The following is a 19,617-nucleotide window of genomic DNA, read 5'->3' as shown; positions in this document are numbered from 1 at the left end:
TTTACAAAATTCTTACAAAAATATTCTCTTAGTTAAGTTTATTTCATTATCATAACCAAGGTACAGTGAAAAGCTTTTTTGTTGCATGCTATTCAGTCAGTGAAAAAACGATACATGATTACAATGGAGCCATCCACAGTGTAAAGATGCAGGATAAAGGGCATTTATCAAACAGTGAAACGGCAGAAGATAGACACAAAGTTCTGGAGTAACTCAACAGGTCAGGCAGCATCTGTGGATGGAGTCTGCAGAAGAGTCAGGTCCCAAATGTTATCGATCCATTCCCTCCACAGATGCAGCCTGACCGCCAGCATTTTGAGAGTCAATTAAGGTGCGTGAAGTTCAAGGGTCGAGGGAAGTAAGTAGAGGGGATAAGCAGGATTGCCATTTAATCAGGCACTCTGAATTGACCAAATGTCCAAATGAATGGAAGAAGCTGGTGGGGGAAAGTTTACTTCAGTTTATTGCCATGTGTACCAGGCTACAGTGAAAAGCTTTTTTGGTGCATGCTATCCAGTCAGTAGAATGACGATACATGATTACAATCAAGCCGTCCACAGTATATGGATAAAGGATAAAGGGAATAACGTTTAGTGCAAGATAAAATCCAGTAGAGTCCAATAATGATAGACGGGTTCACAATGAGATAGATGGTAGGTCATGACCACCATTTAGTTGGTGATAGGATGGTTCAGTTGCTTGATAACAGCTGGGAAAGAACTTCTTGAATCTGGAGGTATGTGTTTTCAAACTTCTGTACCATTTGCCTGATGAGGAAGGGACAAAAGGGGTGAGACTTGTCCTTGATTATGCTGGTGGCCTTGCCGAGGCCGCGTGAAGTGTGGATGGAGTCGATGGAAGGGAGGTTGGTTTGAGTGATGGTCTGGGCCGCGTCCACGAATCTCTGGGATTTCTTGCGGACTTGCATGGAGGTGTTCCAAACCATGCTGTGATGCATCCTGATAAAATACTTTATACGGGAAGAATCAAATGAGATTAATACAGATAAATACTTGATAAAGTGAATGGACGTGGTAGGTCAGATATTCACATAGTCCAACTCCATGTTGACTGTGCCTATTTAAAATTTGCCAAGACATGATGGACCTAGAAATTTTACCAACAAAGTTAAGCTTGTGACTTTCCATCTTAGCAGGTGATATAAACAGGAAAATATTTGAAAAGGTGCATTCTTTCAGGCAAATTGGATAGCAGTTTAAATATTTACAGGTACATCTGGAGAAAATGCAATACCCTCAGAAATTGATTTGAGAACCAGCTGAAGGAGGTGGAAAGCAATAGGAAGAGATATAGCAACTTCAGTAATGATGTTATGGATGGTGTGTTTCCAGCTGAGGGCTTTGGTTGCCTTTCTCACAATTAGATGAATATTTTTGTATCCAGCTATTTGTTTTCTGAAGAAAAATTGCATAGGGTGGGCTATACACTCCATAGTTGAGAAGAATGAGAGCTAATCTCATTTAAAATTACTCCCTGAGAGCTCCACAGGGTAAATGTCAGGTTAATGTTATCTCAGACTGTAGAGTCAAGACCTGGAGAGAATGAGAACAGGATAAGTATTTTGGTTTATTGGTTTTTGGATTATTATTGTCAGTGAAAGACTCTGTTTTATGTGCTATCCAGGCAAATCATGCCATACATGAGTACGTCAGAAGCATTTTGACAGGTACTTGGATAAGATAGATTTAGAGGTATGGACCAAACACATAGATGGGGCTTGTTGGCCCGCGTGGGCAAGTTAGGTGAAGAACCTGTTTCCATGCTGTATGACTCGATGACTATACGAATCTATGAATCTATGAGAGAAGGTGGGGGTACAAAAGACACAATAAACAGTGCAGAATATAATGTGACAAATATAGAGACAGTGTGGATAAAAATATATGCAAGGGCTGTTAATCCTGGCTAAAACAGAGCAGCCATAGCACCAAAATGTAGTAAGGACTCATGTATTGTCAGGCCATTTTGGTCAAGTCTGATGTGCTCTGCCGAAATAAGACACACTTCTGAATGGTGCTAGTATGTCTAGGGCCCAGATCAGTGTTGCATATTCAATTGACAGATGAATGGGATTTTTGCAGAGGACCTCCAAGGAAGTGTAAAATGCATGACGCTGATTGGATTAATGCAAATTAAGTGTACATATTGCAAATAATGTTGCCAGACAGTTACCCTGCTGTTTGTTGATTGGTTAAAGTGTTCAGACCCTGGCAGGTTTGTTTGGATTCCAGGGTGAATGTTGCATTATTCAGGTTAAGTTAGCTTCTTCTGGAAGCTTCTCCTGCAACAATGTAAGGGAGGTTCTGTTATTGGTCTGTGTAACTGTCAATAATGTATTGCTGTAATTAATATGTTTGATTGGATTGTAAATGGACCTCCCTTCTGTAGTTTGGCCCCTCGGGGTCCTTTGTCGATCTTCTGGAAGAGCACTTGAGACTGCGTGACCTTTTAGAGTGTTTCTACTTGCACAAAGCTGAATGGCTTGGCCAGGCAAATAGAAGGATCGAACCCCTGGTGGTTTAGGTATCGTATTGGGGAATTTGTTGTTCTATCCAAAAATAAAGATTAGTTGTTCCAGTGCTTGAATCAGTGTTTTATTAACTGAACTAGACAGGGGGGGGGGGGGGGGGGGGGGGGGGGGGGGGGGGGGCTTAGAAGAGCTTATTTACATTGGGGACTCATCCGAGATCACAACGGACCCCCAAACACAAGTTTGCGATTAAGGGTGTTGAGCTCTTCCCGATCGCGAGTGCAGAAATCGGTGCCACGGTGCGGTTTTCGCGTCGGTTTCGTCACCTCGTGTTGGAACAGATGGATCATTCGCGGGGTTGGGAAAGGGTCCCAACGAGATCATGGAACAGAGTCTAGCAAGCACTGAGCGCATTTATGCCTTTTTGGGGTTAGAGGCCCTACTAGAACTGGGTTAAAAAACCGGCATTGACTGCCTGCGTGAAGAGGTTACGCGCTGACACCCGGTGCCAAGCAGGTGGAAAGGAAGAAGCCTTTTTGACAGGGTGAACCTATGTTGGTTAAAGTCCATGCCTGTTTGAGATATCCGGATCTCTGAAAAGATGGAGGAGGACTCTCGTAAAGGTATCGGGCACTCGGTGGTTAGAGTATAGATTGGATGAGAATTTGAGAATTCTATCCAATCTAAATTTAAATTGGATTTTGCGTACGTCGAGTTACGCACCAAAAAGCTAATTGGTCCAATTTGAAAGTATCTAAATTCAGAATCTCATATTGAGGTGCTGGACAATTTAAAGTGTGCACATATTTGTCAGAATTCTGTGTATTTTAAACCTTCAAAGTTTGTATAGTGTGCTTGAGGTCGATTCCAAATAGCGGCTAATCAACCAGTGAGTAGTACCCCTCTGATCGATTGTTGATTAGTACCTGATAGCGAAGAGTAACTGAGAGAAGGGAAACTAATTTTTTTGTGAAAAGTAACCAGGCGGGAAAAAGTACCCCTAAGTCTGAGAGTGAAGGAAAGAGTCCCCCAATAAAAGTCTGAGCACCTAGTGAGAGGAAAAGTAACTGAAGGTGAAGAGTAGCTAACTAAGAGGTAGTACCCCTCAGTAAAGATTACCCTAGGAAGGGGAAAGTCTTCTGTTTCGGAGGGAGAGGTTCACCAGTTGATAGCAGCGCGATGCAGAATTGAAATCAAGTGTGATTTGTTTTTGGAATTGTATATTAAAGATTGCTGTTATTGTACTGTGTATATCGGGTATTGTATTCTTGTAATAGAGTTTAGTTAATTTCAAGTGTGTATCTTTTTCAGATCCCAATTGTGTATAAATACTTTGTTGCGTGTAAGATACTTTTGGAAAGTGTTAAGATCGTGAATTGTTATAGTGTACTGATTGTGCATTGTTTAAGCATTTTGAGTGTTGGAAAACTAGGGTAATAGTGGGTTAGAATGAACATATAAGAATTTGGTTTAGGAGGGATTGTATTAGTATTGAAGTCCTATCCGTGGTTGTTCGATCGGGGGTTTGTATCCTTCCGATCGATTGCTTCGGGGGAGGGATTGTTCCATTGACCGAACACACCACAAGGAGGAATTACCTCTGGCAGCTTGTTCCATACACCCACCACCCATTACACTTTCCTTTAACATCTCCTTTAAACTTTTTCCACTCTCACCTTAAAGCTTCTCTACACTCTTTCCAGCTTGACAACATCATTCCTATAACATGGTGACCAAAACTGAACACAATACTCTAAATGTGGTCTCACCAACATCTTATATAACTGCAGCATGACCTCCCAACCTCTATACTACACATATTTGTGTTCTCCAGAGAAGCTGCCTGACCTGCTGAATTACTCTAGCACTTTGTATTCAATCAGTCTGACGAAGGGTTCCGACCCAAAATGTCTTTATTTGTTTAGGATGTTTTAGGATGTTTATAGTGTTTTGATTTTCCAACCAGTGAGACTTGATCAATGCAATACCCAATGTATTTGAGGACCATTGGTCGCGTTTACTTAAAACAGCCCTGGAACATGACTCACTTGATCAAAAATGAATGATGTATGTGCCTTCTGGCACCATTTGCCAATAATCCCACAGCTCTGTCATCCATGTTCCACATGTTACTGAAATGTTTACTTGCGATTTTTGTATAATTACAAGCCTGTCAAACAGCAGACAACTTCATCTCTCCAAACTGCTGTTAAATTTGTCTCTAACATTGTTTTCTGTCAAACTGACATGATGGTTAATCAGTGTATCACAGCGATGCCTTATTAACTTGACCTAAATTATTCTTATCTGCGTGTTATATCTGTGAAGGGAAGGTCTGCTGCAGGCAATCAAATTTTATTTTGTTTAGTGGAATTTCGAATTTAGCAGCTCCTAAGATCAACATATTGTGAAATAAGAAAGAGTTTGAAAAAGTATTGGTGGAATTTATGTTGTTATTTCATTTTGCGTTATACATACGAGGCTTTAGAACATATAAGATAGAAGATAGATACAAGATAGAAGATAGAATATAGGACATAGAACATAAAACACTACAGGACATGGTCAGGCCTACCAGCCCATAATGGCTACATTGAACATGATGCCAAGATAAACTAATCTCATCTGGCTGCTATGATACATATCATTGATCAGTTCTTGTCACCATGTTTTAGGAAATATGTTGTCAAGCTGGAAAGGGTGGAGAGAGGATGTTGCCAGCACTCACGGACCTCAGATATAGGGGGAGGTTGAGCAGGTTAGGACATTATTCCTCGGAGTGCAGGAGAATGAGGGGTTAACTTATAGAAGTGTAAAAGGTCATGAGAGGAATAGATCAGGTAAACACACAGAGGAATTTGCTCAGAGTAAGGGAATCGAGAACCAAAGGACATAGGTTTAAGGGGAGAGGGAAAAAAATTAATAGGAACCCAAGGGGTAACTTTTTTACACAGAGGGTGGTGGGCATATGGAATGAGGTACCGGAGGAGGTAGTTGAGGCAGGTACTATTGTAATGCTTAAGAAGCTTTTAGATGCGTTTATGAATAGTATAAGTTTAGAGGGATATGGGCCAAAGGCAGGCAGATGGGACATGTAGAAGGGCATGTTGGCCGGCGTGGGAAGGTTGGGCTAAAGGACCTGTTTCAGTGCTGTATGACTTTATGTTTGTCTGTTAACAAAAAGCTACAAAGAACATTAGAATAAAAGGATTGAAAAGAACAAATCAAGGCCAGCAAGGATGATCAAAGAAAGGTTCCTGGCTGAAAATAAATACTACACCACTTGCAACAACAAAATCTTCCAAACCTTATACCGAGGGACCAAGGAGAAATTATGCTTGGTTCTTAAATTCCACTTGGTTTGCAGTGGAAAGCATGCTGATGAGATAAATTGCTGGGTCTGCCAGAGTGTTCACTTTTCTCAACGAGAGGCTAGCTAAAACAAAAAAAAAACTATTTCTAAATTTTGTTTCAACAAGAAATACACAAAATGGAAAGAGGATAATGCTGTGAGCAATTGCTTAACAATATAATTACAATGCAGTAAACTATCTATTTGTCTGTTAACATGACAGTATAAATTACGATTGTGTAATATTTAATAACCATGCAAACATTGTGCAGACCTCTGACTAGCCACCTGTGAAGGTCAAGAACATGTTTACTCTTTTACAAGAACAAACATAGCCGGCGCCACAGATTAGCATGACTGAATAATTCCGATTCCATTTTATTTTCATTAAGGCTTCCCATTTAAACAGGCCATATGTAGTCTAAGATAGACACAAAATGCTGGAGTAAAGGGCCTGTCCCACTATACGAGTTTACCCAAGAGCCCTGCCGAGTTTGAAAAAAAATCAAACTTGTGGTAAGTATGTAGAATGTACGTAGCGGGTACGTCAGAGCTCGGGATGTCTCTTAGCAGTTCGTTAGGCTAACGGCAGGTACTCGGGAAACGCGGTAAGCCCGTGAAGTTTTTTCAACATGTTGAAAAATGTCCACGAGAGCTCCAAGTACCTACGAGCGGCTATTACCATAATTCTCCAAGTTCGAATCAGGGGAAATTCGGGAGAACTCTTGAATTACCTCGTACAGTGGGACAGGTCCTTAACTCAGCATGACAGGCAGCATCTCTGGAGAGAAGGATTGGGTGATGTTTCAGGTTGAGCCCCTTCTTCAGACTTCTAAATGAGAGGCTAGCTAAAACAAAAAATACATATATATTTTATATTTTGAAGAAGGATCTCGACCCAAAACATCACCCATTCTATCTCTCCAGAAATGCTGCCTGTCCTGCTGGGTTACACCAGCACTTTGTGTCTATCTTCAGTATCTTCAGTTCCTTCCTCCATATTTAGTCTAATTTAGTTTAGTTTAGAGATACAATGTGGAAATGGGCTGATAGTCCGCGATGATCAGCGATCACCCTGTACACTAATACTGTCCTACACTAGGGATAATTTACATTTTTTACCAAAGCCAATTGAGCTGAAAACCTGCACGTCTTTGGAATGTGAGAGGCTCAACATATTATGAGTGTTTGACGGCACTGGGCTTTTACTCACTGTAGTTTAAAAGGTAGAGGGGGGACCTCTGGAACTTACCAAACAGTGAAAGTCATGGACAGAGTGGATGTGGAGAGAATGTTTCCACTAGTGGAAGAGTCTTGGACCAGTGGTCACAGCCTTAGTATAAAAGGATATACCTTTAGAAAGAAGATGAGGATGAATTTCATTAATCAAAAGGTGGTGGATTCATGGAATTCATTGCTACAGACGGCTGTGGAGGTGGCTATATTTAAGGCATAGATTGATACAATCTTGATTAGTTTGGGTGTTAAGAGTAATGGGGAGAAAGTAGGAGAATTTGGTTGAGAGGGATAAGATAGATCAGCCACAATTGAATGGTGGAGTAGACTTTGTTAATTCTGGCCAAATTGGAGCTGCCAGAACATTAAAATTGAGTAAAGGCTTGGTTCAATTACATGTGCCTTTTGCAGAACTGGGACAAGCTGCTGAACGGTGCCAGTTTGTCTGGAGCCTAGATAAGAGCTGCAGGGAAAGAATGGGACATCTGCAGGTTCTTACAATAAGGTGTAAATTGCATGGAACTGATTGGGTCACTGCAAACCAAAATTACACAGTATAAATAATGTTGTGAGATGATTGGTTAATTGATGATTGGTCGAACTGTTGAGCCTTTGAGGAACTGTCTGAATCTCAGGGCACATGTTACTATGTTTGCTTCCTTCTAGAAGCTCCTTTTGAATACAATGTATTAGTTACTGTATTATTGGGTTAGGGAACTGTCTATCATGTACTGTGTTAATCGATATATGTTATTGGACTGTATAGAGACCACCCCCATGTTCTGGGACCTATAAAAGGTGGCTCCCACGAGGTCCGATGTCGATCTTCTGGAAGAAAGCTTGGGACTGTGTGACCTTTTGGAGTGTCTTTGCTTGCATGAGGCTAGAAGGGCTTGGCCAAATGGATACAAGGATCAAACCCGCGGTGGTTAGGTATTGTATAGGGGAATTTCTGTTGTGTTATCCAAAATAAAGTTTAGTTGCTCAAGTGCGTGATTAGTATTTTATTGACTGAAACTAGACTGGTGGGGAGATTAGAGTAAGCTATTTACATTGGAGGCTCGTCCAGGATCTCAATGGACCCTCAAACACAAGTTTGCAATTAAGGGTGTTGAGCTGTCTCGATCGTGAGTGCAGAAATCGTTTTTCGCATAGATTTTTGGCACTTCGCAAGTCGGAGCAGATTAATCATTTGCAGGCTTGGGAAAGGGTCCCAACGAGATTGTAGAACAGAGTCTAGCAAGCACGGGGGGATGATAGCACTCTTTTGGGTTAGGGGCCCATAAAACCTGGGTGGGGCTAGAGGTGCAGGTGAGAAGGAAATCCTTTTGTGCAGGTAAAAAGCGTTTTGTGTTGGTTAAAGGCCACACCTTTGGAAAGATATCCAAATCCCTCCCTGGAGTGACAGACGAGAAACCTTGTAAAGGCACAGGGCTCGGTGGGTAGAGTATAGATTGGGTGGGAATACTCAAGTCCATTCGAGATTTCATTGGGCAAGTAAATTGTATTCGAGAGTCCGCGTTCGTTGAGTGGTACGCACCAAAACTAATTGGTCCAAGAGCGAACTTAAATTTGCAGAATCAAAGTTTCCAAATACAGAATTTCACATTGAATTTCTGCCCGTACGGTAGAATTCGAATTCTGTGTTTATAGAACTTTGGAGTTTGTGCGCATTTGAGATCGATTCCGAATAGCGGTTGATCAACAGTGAATAGTAACCCTCTGATCGATTGTTGATTAGTACCTGATAGCGAAGAGTACCTGAGAGACGGGAACCTGGTTTACTTGGTGAAAAGTACCCGGATGTGAGAGGTATCCCTAATTCTGAGAACTTAGAGTGGAGGGATAGAGGTCCCCCAATAGAAGTACAGTCTTAGCAGGAGGAAAGTAACATTTAGGAGGAAAAGTAGTCATTTAAGTAGTACCCCTCAGCAAAGAGTACCCTAAGAAGGGGAAAATCTTCAGTGTCGGAGGGAGAGGTTCAATGATTGATAACAGCACGACACGGAATTGAGATTGAGTGTTTGTTATTTGTGCGCTAGTGTGTTAAATTATTACTGTAAATTTCCAGCATTGTCTTTTTTAGCATCTTTATCAGATCCGAACTGTATAAATATTTTGTCTATGTAAAATATTTTAAAGTGTGTTAAGATCGCGGACCGCTGATTGTATTGTCTGTGTGTGCTTAAGGGTTTTGGGTGTTAGATAATTGCGGTAAAAGTGCGTTTGAATTGAATATATGGTATGTGTTTAAATCAGGATTGTTAGTATTGTTACAATCCGATTCATGGTGGTTCGATCAGGGTTTGTATTCTTTAGATCGCTGTGTCGGGGAGGAATCGTTCCGTTGACCGAGTACGCCACGAGGAGGACTTATTAGTGTGTGATTCATCGTCATAATAAATGGACGCTTGTGGTTTATATTGGGGTGTGCCTTGGTCTACTTGTAATTGGGGGAATAGTTTCTTGTTTGATTATAGTTTTACTTGCGTGGTTCAGGTTTATTTGTCTTTGTGAACTTAAAGTGTTCTGAGTGGGAGAGATTGCTGCTAAAATTTAAATATTAAGAGCCTTAGTTTGGGAGACCAGACATTCTTCGTTTACAGGCTGGAAGTTGAATGAGGTGATTGTGATCAAAATGATAAGAAAGTTGAATTCATGATTGAAGGGTGATTGAGTTGAACAATTGAATAGAGCGATTGAGTAGAGTGATTGACCAGCGGTTGGGAAAGATTGAATGTACAATTGTGTGAGAAAGGTGTGAATCTGCTGGCCGTTGGTCATTGTGTGGGAGCAATTTCAGTGGCCTTGGAGTGTGGAAGGAAGAAGCCAGTATTGAGGAGGTGTGAGGGCTTTGAAAGTTATCTCTATTGTGTCTATTGTGTAGGGGGATGGGAAATATACTAGAGAAGGACCTATCAAACATTCCTGAAAGTCCATTGAGAATAATTTGTGAGAAAATTCCACAGGAAGCAGAGAGATTAAAGAAATTGTTGGGGAAATTAAATAAAGTTTTAGGGAACAAACGTTGGCCGATAGGTGGGCCGATGTAGTAGGAATAACCTACATATAGACAATTATTAGGCAATATGGGAACAGTGAAGAAGGGAACGAGCTTATTGAATTATGGAAAATGTTCTTTACAGCGAGGAAAGTAACTAAAGAAGTTATTCTGCTTTCTGCTTTGAGAATGGGAGCATCAAAGTTAGGGATTAGAATGAAAGAAAGAACTGGTCCTTCTCTAGGTATTTCGGAACAGGGAGAGAAAGATAGTGGAAGTCAGCAGCAGGTGCATGAGAGAGCATTAACTTTTAAAAGAGAAATGACTACGAGGGCTCTTAAAGGGGAGGTGCTGACTAAAAATAAACTCATCAAATTTAGTAAGAGTGCAGCGGTTAGCGTGGATCTCAAAGGAAGAGAAGCCCAATATATAAATTGATGGGCAGACTTTTTGGAATAGAGTCACAGCATTCCACTCAGCCCTCTCATGTTCTTAGTTCTGAAACACTTTGCACAGCTTGCGAACAGGGCGCTTGGGTGGAATCAGTGGTATCTTCGACTCCACCCACTAAATTTAAATCCAAAGCGGGAGAGGACTCTCTAGCTCCAACGATTGTTTCACCAGCAGAGAATAATGTGGGGGATCAGGGAGCTAGAAGGAAGGTTCCTCAGAAGTGGGTGCTAAAATTAATTGGGAAACCAAGTGGGGAATTGGAGGAATCCTTCCTAAAGTATAGAGATTCCGGATTCAGAAAGAGCAGTTTCTCTGAGGGTGAGACAGCAGGGGGATATGAAATAGCTGATCCTGCTATTGCTGAAATTTTAATATCCGAACAAATCCCCGATGTTATGGATATGGAGCGGATTCCCTGTAGGCATTTCCCTAGTAGGAAGCTGCCTACTCTGCCTTTAGAATTAGATCCCGCAGTAGGTGCAGATTATCCCCGGGCTACAGACATCCACGTTCGAATGCAATCTGGTTCAATGGCAGCTAAATCCTTCCAGAGACCAATACTAAGAATCCAGAAACGGAAAGTAACATCGAAGGAGGAGGAGGAATTTAAAGCATGGATCCCTCCTGATTACCTTAGGGACATGCCAATCCGAGAGCCGACTTTCCCTCAATTTGGTTGGAGAGGCTATAAAGCTGTTAGACATGATCAATGTTACATCTGTGGGGAATCAGGATCTTGGAGCCGATCTTGTCCTGTGAGGGAACATAGAGGAGGAAGGGGTCAAAGAAGAGGGCCACGGGGTCTAAGAAGTCAGTGGATCCCTCGAGGTTATAGGGATACTTGGGACTCTGAAGATAGAGGAAGAGAACACTGGCCAGGGGATCAGGGGACAGGGACATTCTGGCAGCCAAATCCATTCCGATAGCCCTGATCTGGCAGCTAGTACCAAGTAAAAAGACGAAATCTGAGGGTATCCTCATATGACATAAAAATAATAATAAATTATAAGAACAAGAAAGAACACTGCCCCTTCCGAATCCCAGGAAGAGAGTTACAAAGAAGCTGAATGGGATTGAGAAACCTCACTAAAAGAAAGAAATACAAAAAGGGAAACATAGTAGCTGGTATCAAAGAGATTAAGAACTGAAGGGAACTAAACTGGCACTAGGGAGAGAAGAAATGAACTTATTCGGGAGGAGGTATGGGAGTAGGGAAAGGAGCTATTGTACTAACTTGTTACAAAGTTGTTGTGCCTCCAGGACAGTATGTTGTAGGTTATACGATACAGTATGTTGTAGATTATACGATATAGGTTAAAAAGATACAGACAACCTCTGACGACTAATGGGGCAAGCTCTGATTTGAAGAATTGAATTTAGAAATTTGAAAGTAGATACTCCTCTGTGATTTGGGGGCAAGATACTTACTTTGCGCCTAAATTTAGTTATAAAAATAAATTGATTTGAAAAGGGCTTATGGGATATAGTTTTAAAATTATTAGAGAATTAATTGTTGATTGGCATTCTTCTCTTGTCTCACTCCTAGGAGGATAATCGACGATGGGATGGGACTATTTAGTGGCTATCAAGAAAGGAGTTGACCCTAGCTGATATCAGAAATGAAGACATACCCTGGATGCATAAGGTGGTGGTATAGAATGATGAGGCAGTCTGGAAATTTAGATAATGAGTTCCCCTCGGAAGATCAATACTGCCCATCCAATCAGTTACTCAGTGGCAAAAACAGTGGATGTCGTATATATGGACTTCAGTAAGGCCTTTGACAAGGTTCCTCATGGAAGGTTGGTTAAGAAGGTTCAATTGTTGGGTATTAATGGTGAAGTAGCAAGATGGATTCAACAGTGGCTGAATGGGAGATGCCAGAGAGTAATGGTGGATGGCTGTTTGTCAGGTTGGAGGCCAGTGACTAGTGGGGTGCCACAGGGATCTGTGTTGGGTCCACTGTTGTTTGTCATGTACATCAATGATCTGGATGATGGTGTGGTAAATTGGATTAGTAAGCATGCAGATTATACTAAGTAGGTGGTGTTGTGGATAATGAAGTAGATTTTCAAAGTCTACAGAGAGATTTAGGCCAGTTGGAAGAATGGGCTGAAAGATGGCAGATGGAGTTTAATGCTGATAAGTGTGAGGTGCTACATCTTGGCAGGACAAATCAAAATAGGACGTCCATGGTAGTGGATGTAGTGAATTGAGGAATGCAGTTGAACAGAGGGATCTAGGAATAACTGTGCACAGTTCCCTGAAGGTGGAATCTCATGTGGATAGGGTGGTAAAGAAAACTTTTGGTGTGCTGGCCTTTATAAATCAGAGGATTGCGTATAGAAGTTGGGATGCAATGTTAAAATTGTACAAGGCATTGGGGAGGCCAATTCTGTAATATGGTGTACAATTTTACTTCGGAGTCACGTGAGTGACTTCGTGAAGAACCCCGCTTCCACGCATGCGTGGCATATCGCTACACGCATTGCAACGAGTCACACAGAGGGGAACGGCGTTCCCCAAGCGGGAGAATTTGAAAGTCGGGAACAGCAGGTAAGAGACTCTGCGTTTTCCCTCTTTTACTACTTACTTTTAGGTGGCTGCGGAAAGCCGGCGGGGAGACCCGTGGAGGGTGAGCAGCCAGCAGCAGCAACAGCACGAGTTCCCTGGAGGGGAACAACCTGAGCCCGACTTTGCTCCCGCACCGGCAAAATTCACCTCTCGGCCGGGCGGGAAGCAAAGTAAAGAGGTCCCGTATGCCAGTCTCAAGCGAGACTGACTTGGGACCAGTCGGTAGCAGCCAGCACAGAGGCTGCGGGACAGACAGCTCGGAACAGCGGTACCGGGGCTCGAAACGCTCAGCGAGTGCAGCGGCACTTATGGAGTCGGAACGGGACGTCCGGGCTGAAAACCTTCTTCACAAGGTAAGGGCCAGGGGATCTATAGGAACAGCCGGGGTTACCGGCTGCGGAGCTGCCGCGAAGGACCAGGCCCGTGAACACCGGGGTTTGGTCCGAGCGGCTCCAACCCGCAACGGAGGGAACGACGGTCACCAGCGGGAGAAGGAAAGTCGGGAACAGCAGGTAAGAGACCCTGCGTTTCCTTCAACTTACCTTCTAGGTGCAGACATGGACCGGGTCCATGTAAGCTGCAGAAGGCCGGCGGGAGAACCGCGGAGGAGCGGCAGCAGCAGCAGCAGCAGCGGCAGTCGGCAGCCGGCAGCAGCAGCAGCAGCAGGAGCAGCAGCAGCAGTGGCAGCCGGCAGCTGCGGGAGTACGGGCAGCTGCAGGAGTTGCGGGCAGCTGCAGGAGTACGGGCAGCAGCAGTGACACTGACAGCTGCAGGAGCGCAGGTTGCGGCAGGAGCTGGCAACGGAAGGAGCTGGCAACGGCAGGAGCTGGCAACGGCAGGAGCTGGCAACGGCAGGAGCAGCATGGGCACATCAATTCCCGGAGGAGGAAAACACCTGTGCCCAACTTCGCTCCAGCACGGTGAGAAAATTCATTTTCAGCAGCAAAGGACTTGGCAGTTGACTGGCTGCAATCTACTACAAGGGACCAGTATGTGAGTGACCAGGTGTAGTATCTGTTCTTATCAGTTTAATATCTGATACGTCCCTTATCTAGGAACCATATATTAAATAAAATCTATAATAGCTGTTATCATCAGTTTTAATGTCTTATATGTTCCTTAGCTAAGGACCATATAAGTAGGAGTGCCCAGAATTGAGGGCATTAGAGTGGGGTTGACCGGCTGCAACGACCGCAAGGGACCAGTACCGTCAGTACGGGGGTGGGTCCCACGGGTCTAAGATAAAGGAGCAGCCAGGAGCGCTGAGAGCGTTGGAGCCGGGTTAAAGGAATAGATGGAATCAGCTGTGCCAGTTATCCTCCACACCGGCCATATCCACTCCACGGAAGGAAGGACAAGCTGGAGAAGGAGGACCGTGGAACAGGGGGCAGCCAGCAGCAGCCAGCGGCACTTGGATCAACCGTAGTGGGATCAGCGGTGCCCGATGTCGGCCCCGCACCGGCCAGCTCCATGCGGCCGAGCGGTAGGCTAGACACAAATCAAACAAGGTAGTGGACTGAGAAGGGTCCGACTTTGCATAAAACCGCCGGCAACCAGCGCCCGAGAGGGCTGGAGCGGGAAGAAGCGGTCTATGGAGCCTTGCTCCAACGTGATAAACCCACAGCAGTACCTCTTTGAGGGCTGCACAATGCTTCTACCCCATCAGAGGGGAGCACTGTGGGTCAGTTCTGGGTTGACTTGCAAGAGGGGTCCGCAGAACAAAAGACAAGTGGGCAGCAGTTAAGCCCCACATGGGTACCCCGTGCGGGACCCTAGAGATCTCTAACTCTATAAAAAAGAGTAGGCAGGACCCTGATGGGCCAGAGCCTGGTAATACAGCATCCCATGATCCTAACACAGCAGGGACTCTGCTGGACATGGTGGCTGATTACTTTAACCAAGTCAAACATGGGTAGACTTGGATCCAGGATGGCAATAGTATTACTATATGTCTGGCCACAAACGCCAACAGGGAAAAAATTTACAGACACTGGCCAGACATCTGCCACCTGGCAACGGTGAGGCATTACGGGTGCCCAGTGTAAACCAATGCATTTGGCAGCATATGGGGACGAACATCAGGAACCAGGACCTCAAGATCCAGAGAACCTTAAAGGGATTGACGGAAGGCATCATAGAATACACTCGCACCCTGGACTAAATGTAGGTAACCAAAGACCATCTAGACGCACTAGCTCTGTTTAGTAATATGCAATATGACCTGAACTACACATGGAAGGCGGCCATTCAGCCAGCACTGGGACCCCAAAAAATGCTACCATTTGCAAACAAAGAACCGTGAGTGGACAAAGCCAAGACACTGGGGCTCATCAAGGCCAGCGCAAGGGCCTATTTTGGAGCATGATACCGGCCACAGGCAACGCCATAAATAATGTGGCTCATACCAGTGGCAGTGCTAGAAATCAATAACCCGCAGGATCCTTTTTTAGGGTATGGCCAGGGCGGCCACCCTGGAAGATGCGGGAACCTCAACCTCCCACACAACCCCGAACAAGAGATATCAAACCAGAACCTCCTTTGTCAAATAAACCAAGGAAATAACACAACCACCGGTAACCATGGAGGTAGGTGGGTGGGGTTTTCTTCTGTTCAAAATAGGGACCTATGATGGTAGGGGAGGTTACAACACTACAGTTATGTATGGTATATAATCACTACAGATTCATATAATCTCAGCAGTATTCAGGGTTATCTGATAAGATTTACTCATTCCAATAACCACAGTACAACATACACCAGAAGGGCATTTTGTCCTTACATAAACCAAACAATCTAAAACCCACATGGTCTACAAAAATTGTACACAAAAGATGTGATTGAGCATACTTTTCATGGAACATTAGAATTGTATCAAACATATTTATTAAAAATAAATAGAGTAGGGTTGCAGGATTATCTTTGATTTTAACCCTAAACACATTTGTTCTAGATATTCATTTTAAGATGGATACTCTTTTTTCTTGATAAGACTTGGTGTCAGCTGCGGGGTTTCTATATGGCAGGCATTGACTCAAAAGAGGAACTTTGGCAATAGAGCTTACAATAGGGGTATCATTAGCTCCAATATTATTTACTAAAATTCTAAAACCAGCTTGGCATTGTTATGTAACAAAGCCATAGGGTGATGTTTTTCCCCCGTTCGGCCCCATCAATGGGGTACTAGGGATAATTCAACTACACTCGGCATCTGGAATTCTCAGAGTTCCGACTGACCTTCTAAATCATGGTATTCGGTCATACAGGGGATGGTTTAGAACCATGTTCCCTATTGAACATAGCCAAAAAATTATTAATTTTCCAGTGACTGGAGGCTGTCATCCATGCCATAAGACTATGGATTATGGATTTATAGAGGCTAAAGACCCACTGCACGGCATTGGGCTGTCAGACAGGACGATGAATCTCATCTCATCTGCACTAAGACTGTCAACATGGAAGCAGTACCTTTGGACATCAAGAAATCGTGGGAAAAAACTGCTTGGACAACAACCTCGACCAAAAGGCCAAGAACATTTTGGCCATATCGGAATTTTTACAAGCCTCCATTATGATAATCGATGGAGCTACAGTGCCATCAATAGTGCCACAAGTGCACTCTCCAATTACCTATCACAAGGAACGGAGCGGCACGCGGTGGGAACGCACCCCTGGTAAGAAAACCAGGTACTCCGAAATCTGGGACGTGGGTGTCGTTTCTCAACATGCTGAGGAGCTTGTAGCTCATAACAGCGTTGTCACTTCAGTAACAGACCAGGAAGATGGTTATGCTCATGGTGTTATTTACCGCACAACAAGTCCAGCCATTAAGCAAACTGAGCCTGGACTCCCTGATCATCTCACCGAGAAACTGGTGTTGTCATACAGGATTTAATAAAAGAAAACAGATCGGGTTTCCTCAGGTCAAGTGTTTGAATTTATGGTACACCCATATGGCAAACGACGGTGTATAGCAAGACACATCTAACAATATATGGAATATACTAAGAACATTCGAGGTCAGAAAATGGAGTTGTTTATCTCTTAAAAGAAACCGCATGAAAGGGTCACGACTCAAACTATATTAGGTGGCTCAAATTGGTCCTAAAAATGACACTAATGTTTTAACTCTCATTCCACCAGGGCTGCAGCAACATCCGCAGCAAAAATTTGTACAGGTACCCACAGACCAAATCCTCAGAATGGCAGGATGGTCATTCAAAAAGGGTTTTTCCACAGGTTTTTATAATAAACCAGTTAAATTTTGGAGCCATCATTTGTATTAAGAAGACATTTTATGTCCAACAAAATAATTGTCCGAAAGGTTACAGGGCTATGATTCTCAAATTTTAAAAAATGTTATATAATTTTTTCATTATACCACACAACTCTTTGTATAATTGTGTTTTAAAATTACTAATGATGCTCTCTCCCAATACCCAAGGCAGTTGTGAAGCATGGACTCGTTCCACGGCATGAGGTCACAGAGCTTTGAAATCTTCACGAAGTCACTCACGTGACTCCGAAGTAAAATAGTAAGATTAAACGAGAACTTACCAGTTTGAAGTTTGATCTGTATTTTATGAGGAGTTACGATGAGGGATTTCGTGCCCTCCGCTCCCACCCTCTTATGATCATATCAAAAACTGGTATCTCTTTGATAATCTTACTATGTTAGATCATTATAGGTTCCTGTGACCTCACACCGCTGCTTTGAAGAATGACACGCATGCGTGGAAGCGGGGTTCTTCACGAAATCCCTCATCGTAACTCCTCATAAAATACAGATCAAACTTCAAACTGGTAAGTTCTCGTTTAATCTTACTATTTTGGTCACCTAATTATAGGAAGGATGTCAACAAAATAGAGAGAGTACAGAGGAGATTTACTAGAATGTTGCCTGGGTTTCAGCAACTAACTTACAGAGAAAGGTTGAACAAGTTAGGTCTTTATTCTTTGGAGCGCAGAAGGTTAAGGGAGGACTTGATAGAGGTATTTAAAATGATGAGAGGGATAGACAGAGTTGACGTGGATAAGCTTTTCCCACTGAGAGTAGGGACGATTCAAACAAGAGGACATGACTTGAGAATTAAGGGACAGAAGTTTAGGGGTAACATGAGGGGGAACTTCTTTACTCAGAGAGTGGTAGCTGTGTGGAATGAGCTTCCAGTGGAGGTGGTGGAGGCAGATTCGATTTTATTGTTTAAAAATAAATTGGATAGTTATATGGATGGGAAAGGAATGGAGGGTTATGGTCTGAGTGCAGGTAGATGGGACTAGGGGAGAATAAATGTTCAGCACGGACTAGAAGGGCCGAGATGGCCTGTTTCCATGCTGTAATTGTTATATGGTTATATGGTTATATAGTTAACAGGAAACTAGTTATGAGGAAGAACCTCTATGGACTGAGAGCTTATCCAAAATACTAAGGACGAAGTACTGGAGGAGAAGTCTATTGAATTAGAAGTACTAATAGGGTGGGTATTAGTATCAGAGGTGATTTATATGACCGGTAGATCTAAATTTGTCTAACCCTTGATAGTAAAGCAGCTTCTATTGTCAAGGTGTAAACAAAATTGACCCTAGATTTGGCATTCTTAATTGGCTTTATAATAAAATTGACAACATATAGAACTCAGTTGATTATATTTGAACAGCTGGGAATTCCACAGGAAATGGATGGAATTGTGTTATTGACCACAAGCTGTGGAATGAGAAGGGTGAGACGGACCCTGAAATTTAAAATATTAAATTGAAGGCTGAGACTGAATTTGGTTGCATTGAAACATTCTTCATGGTTTGCTTTAAATAGGAGTCACACCTGTAGGGAAATCTGGACTGAAACCAACTGAAACATATGAAAAACCATCATCAGATATACATGAAAGAACATTGTGTGAATATGGAGAGGGCTGATTAGTGTTGATCCTAGGATAGTAAAGAGTATATTATAGAACAGAATAGATATAGTGAAATAGAAAAGGGCTTGTAACTGATGAAACAGAAGTATTAGCTCATGAATGGTAACGTGCTTTGTCCCAAGTTTTTCAGGAATTATAGATTATAGGTTTGACTATGGAAAGGGATGGATGAATGGGCAACAACACGGATGGAGGGAATTTGCACCCACAAAAACTCGGGAGGTGAAGACTCATCAGACGGAAATTGTGAAGCTACGTCCACAAACACTCGGGAAGCTTGATAAGATTCTGGGAAGAAACATCATCATCTTGTTGTTGTTAATAGATGGAGAGTGTAATAGTCACATGTGTATATCTGATTATCTGATTATTTGGTTATTATAAATGATGGTTTATCATATATGATAAAAGGAAGAAATGTTAATTATGGCCAAACGGAGCTGCCAGGACATTAAAATTGAATAAAGGCTTGTGTGCTGCTAGGCCATTTTGGTCAAGTTAAATGTGCCTTTTGCAGAACTGGGTCAAGCTGTTGATTGGTGCCATTTGTCTGGGGCCTATATAAGAGCTGCAGGGAAAGAATGAGACATCT

General features: G+C 42.9%; 1 protein-coding gene and 1 pseudogene across 1 annotated transcript; both read left to right on the top strand.

The window, feature by feature from the left end:
- Nucleotides 1–7,324: 7,324 nt before the first annotated feature.
- LOC129701504 (uncharacterized) lies at nucleotides 7,325–16,583 on the top strand. The gene is made up of 2 exons (XM_055642732.1): nucleotides 7,325–14,328; nucleotides 14,616–16,583. The coding sequence occupies exon 1, from the start codon at nucleotides 10,518–10,520 to the stop codon at nucleotides 11,457–11,459; it is 942 nt and encodes a 313-aa protein (XP_055498707.1). The 5' UTR covers nucleotides 7,325–10,517; the 3' UTR covers nucleotides 11,460–14,328; nucleotides 14,616–16,583.
- LOC129701911 (U2 spliceosomal RNA) lies at nucleotides 14,079–14,250 on the top strand (annotated as a pseudogene).
- Nucleotides 16,584–19,617: the final 3,034 nt, after the last annotated feature.

This window comes from Leucoraja erinacea, chromosome 11 (genome assembly GCF_028641065.1).
Source record: "Leucoraja erinacea ecotype New England chromosome 11, Leri_hhj_1, whole genome shotgun sequence".
In the NCBI taxonomy this organism is placed as follows: Eukaryota; Metazoa; Chordata; class Chondrichthyes; order Rajiformes; family Rajidae; genus Leucoraja; species Leucoraja erinaceus.
Note: the sequence above shows the minus strand (reverse complement) of the source record. Positions and strands in the feature narration are given on the sequence as shown.

Excerpts from the sequence above, each read along its gene's own strand:
- LOC129701504 (XM_055642732.1), top strand. The coding sequence starts at position 10,518 with ATGGGCAGACTTTTTGGAATAGAGTCACAGCATTCCACTCAGCCCTCT.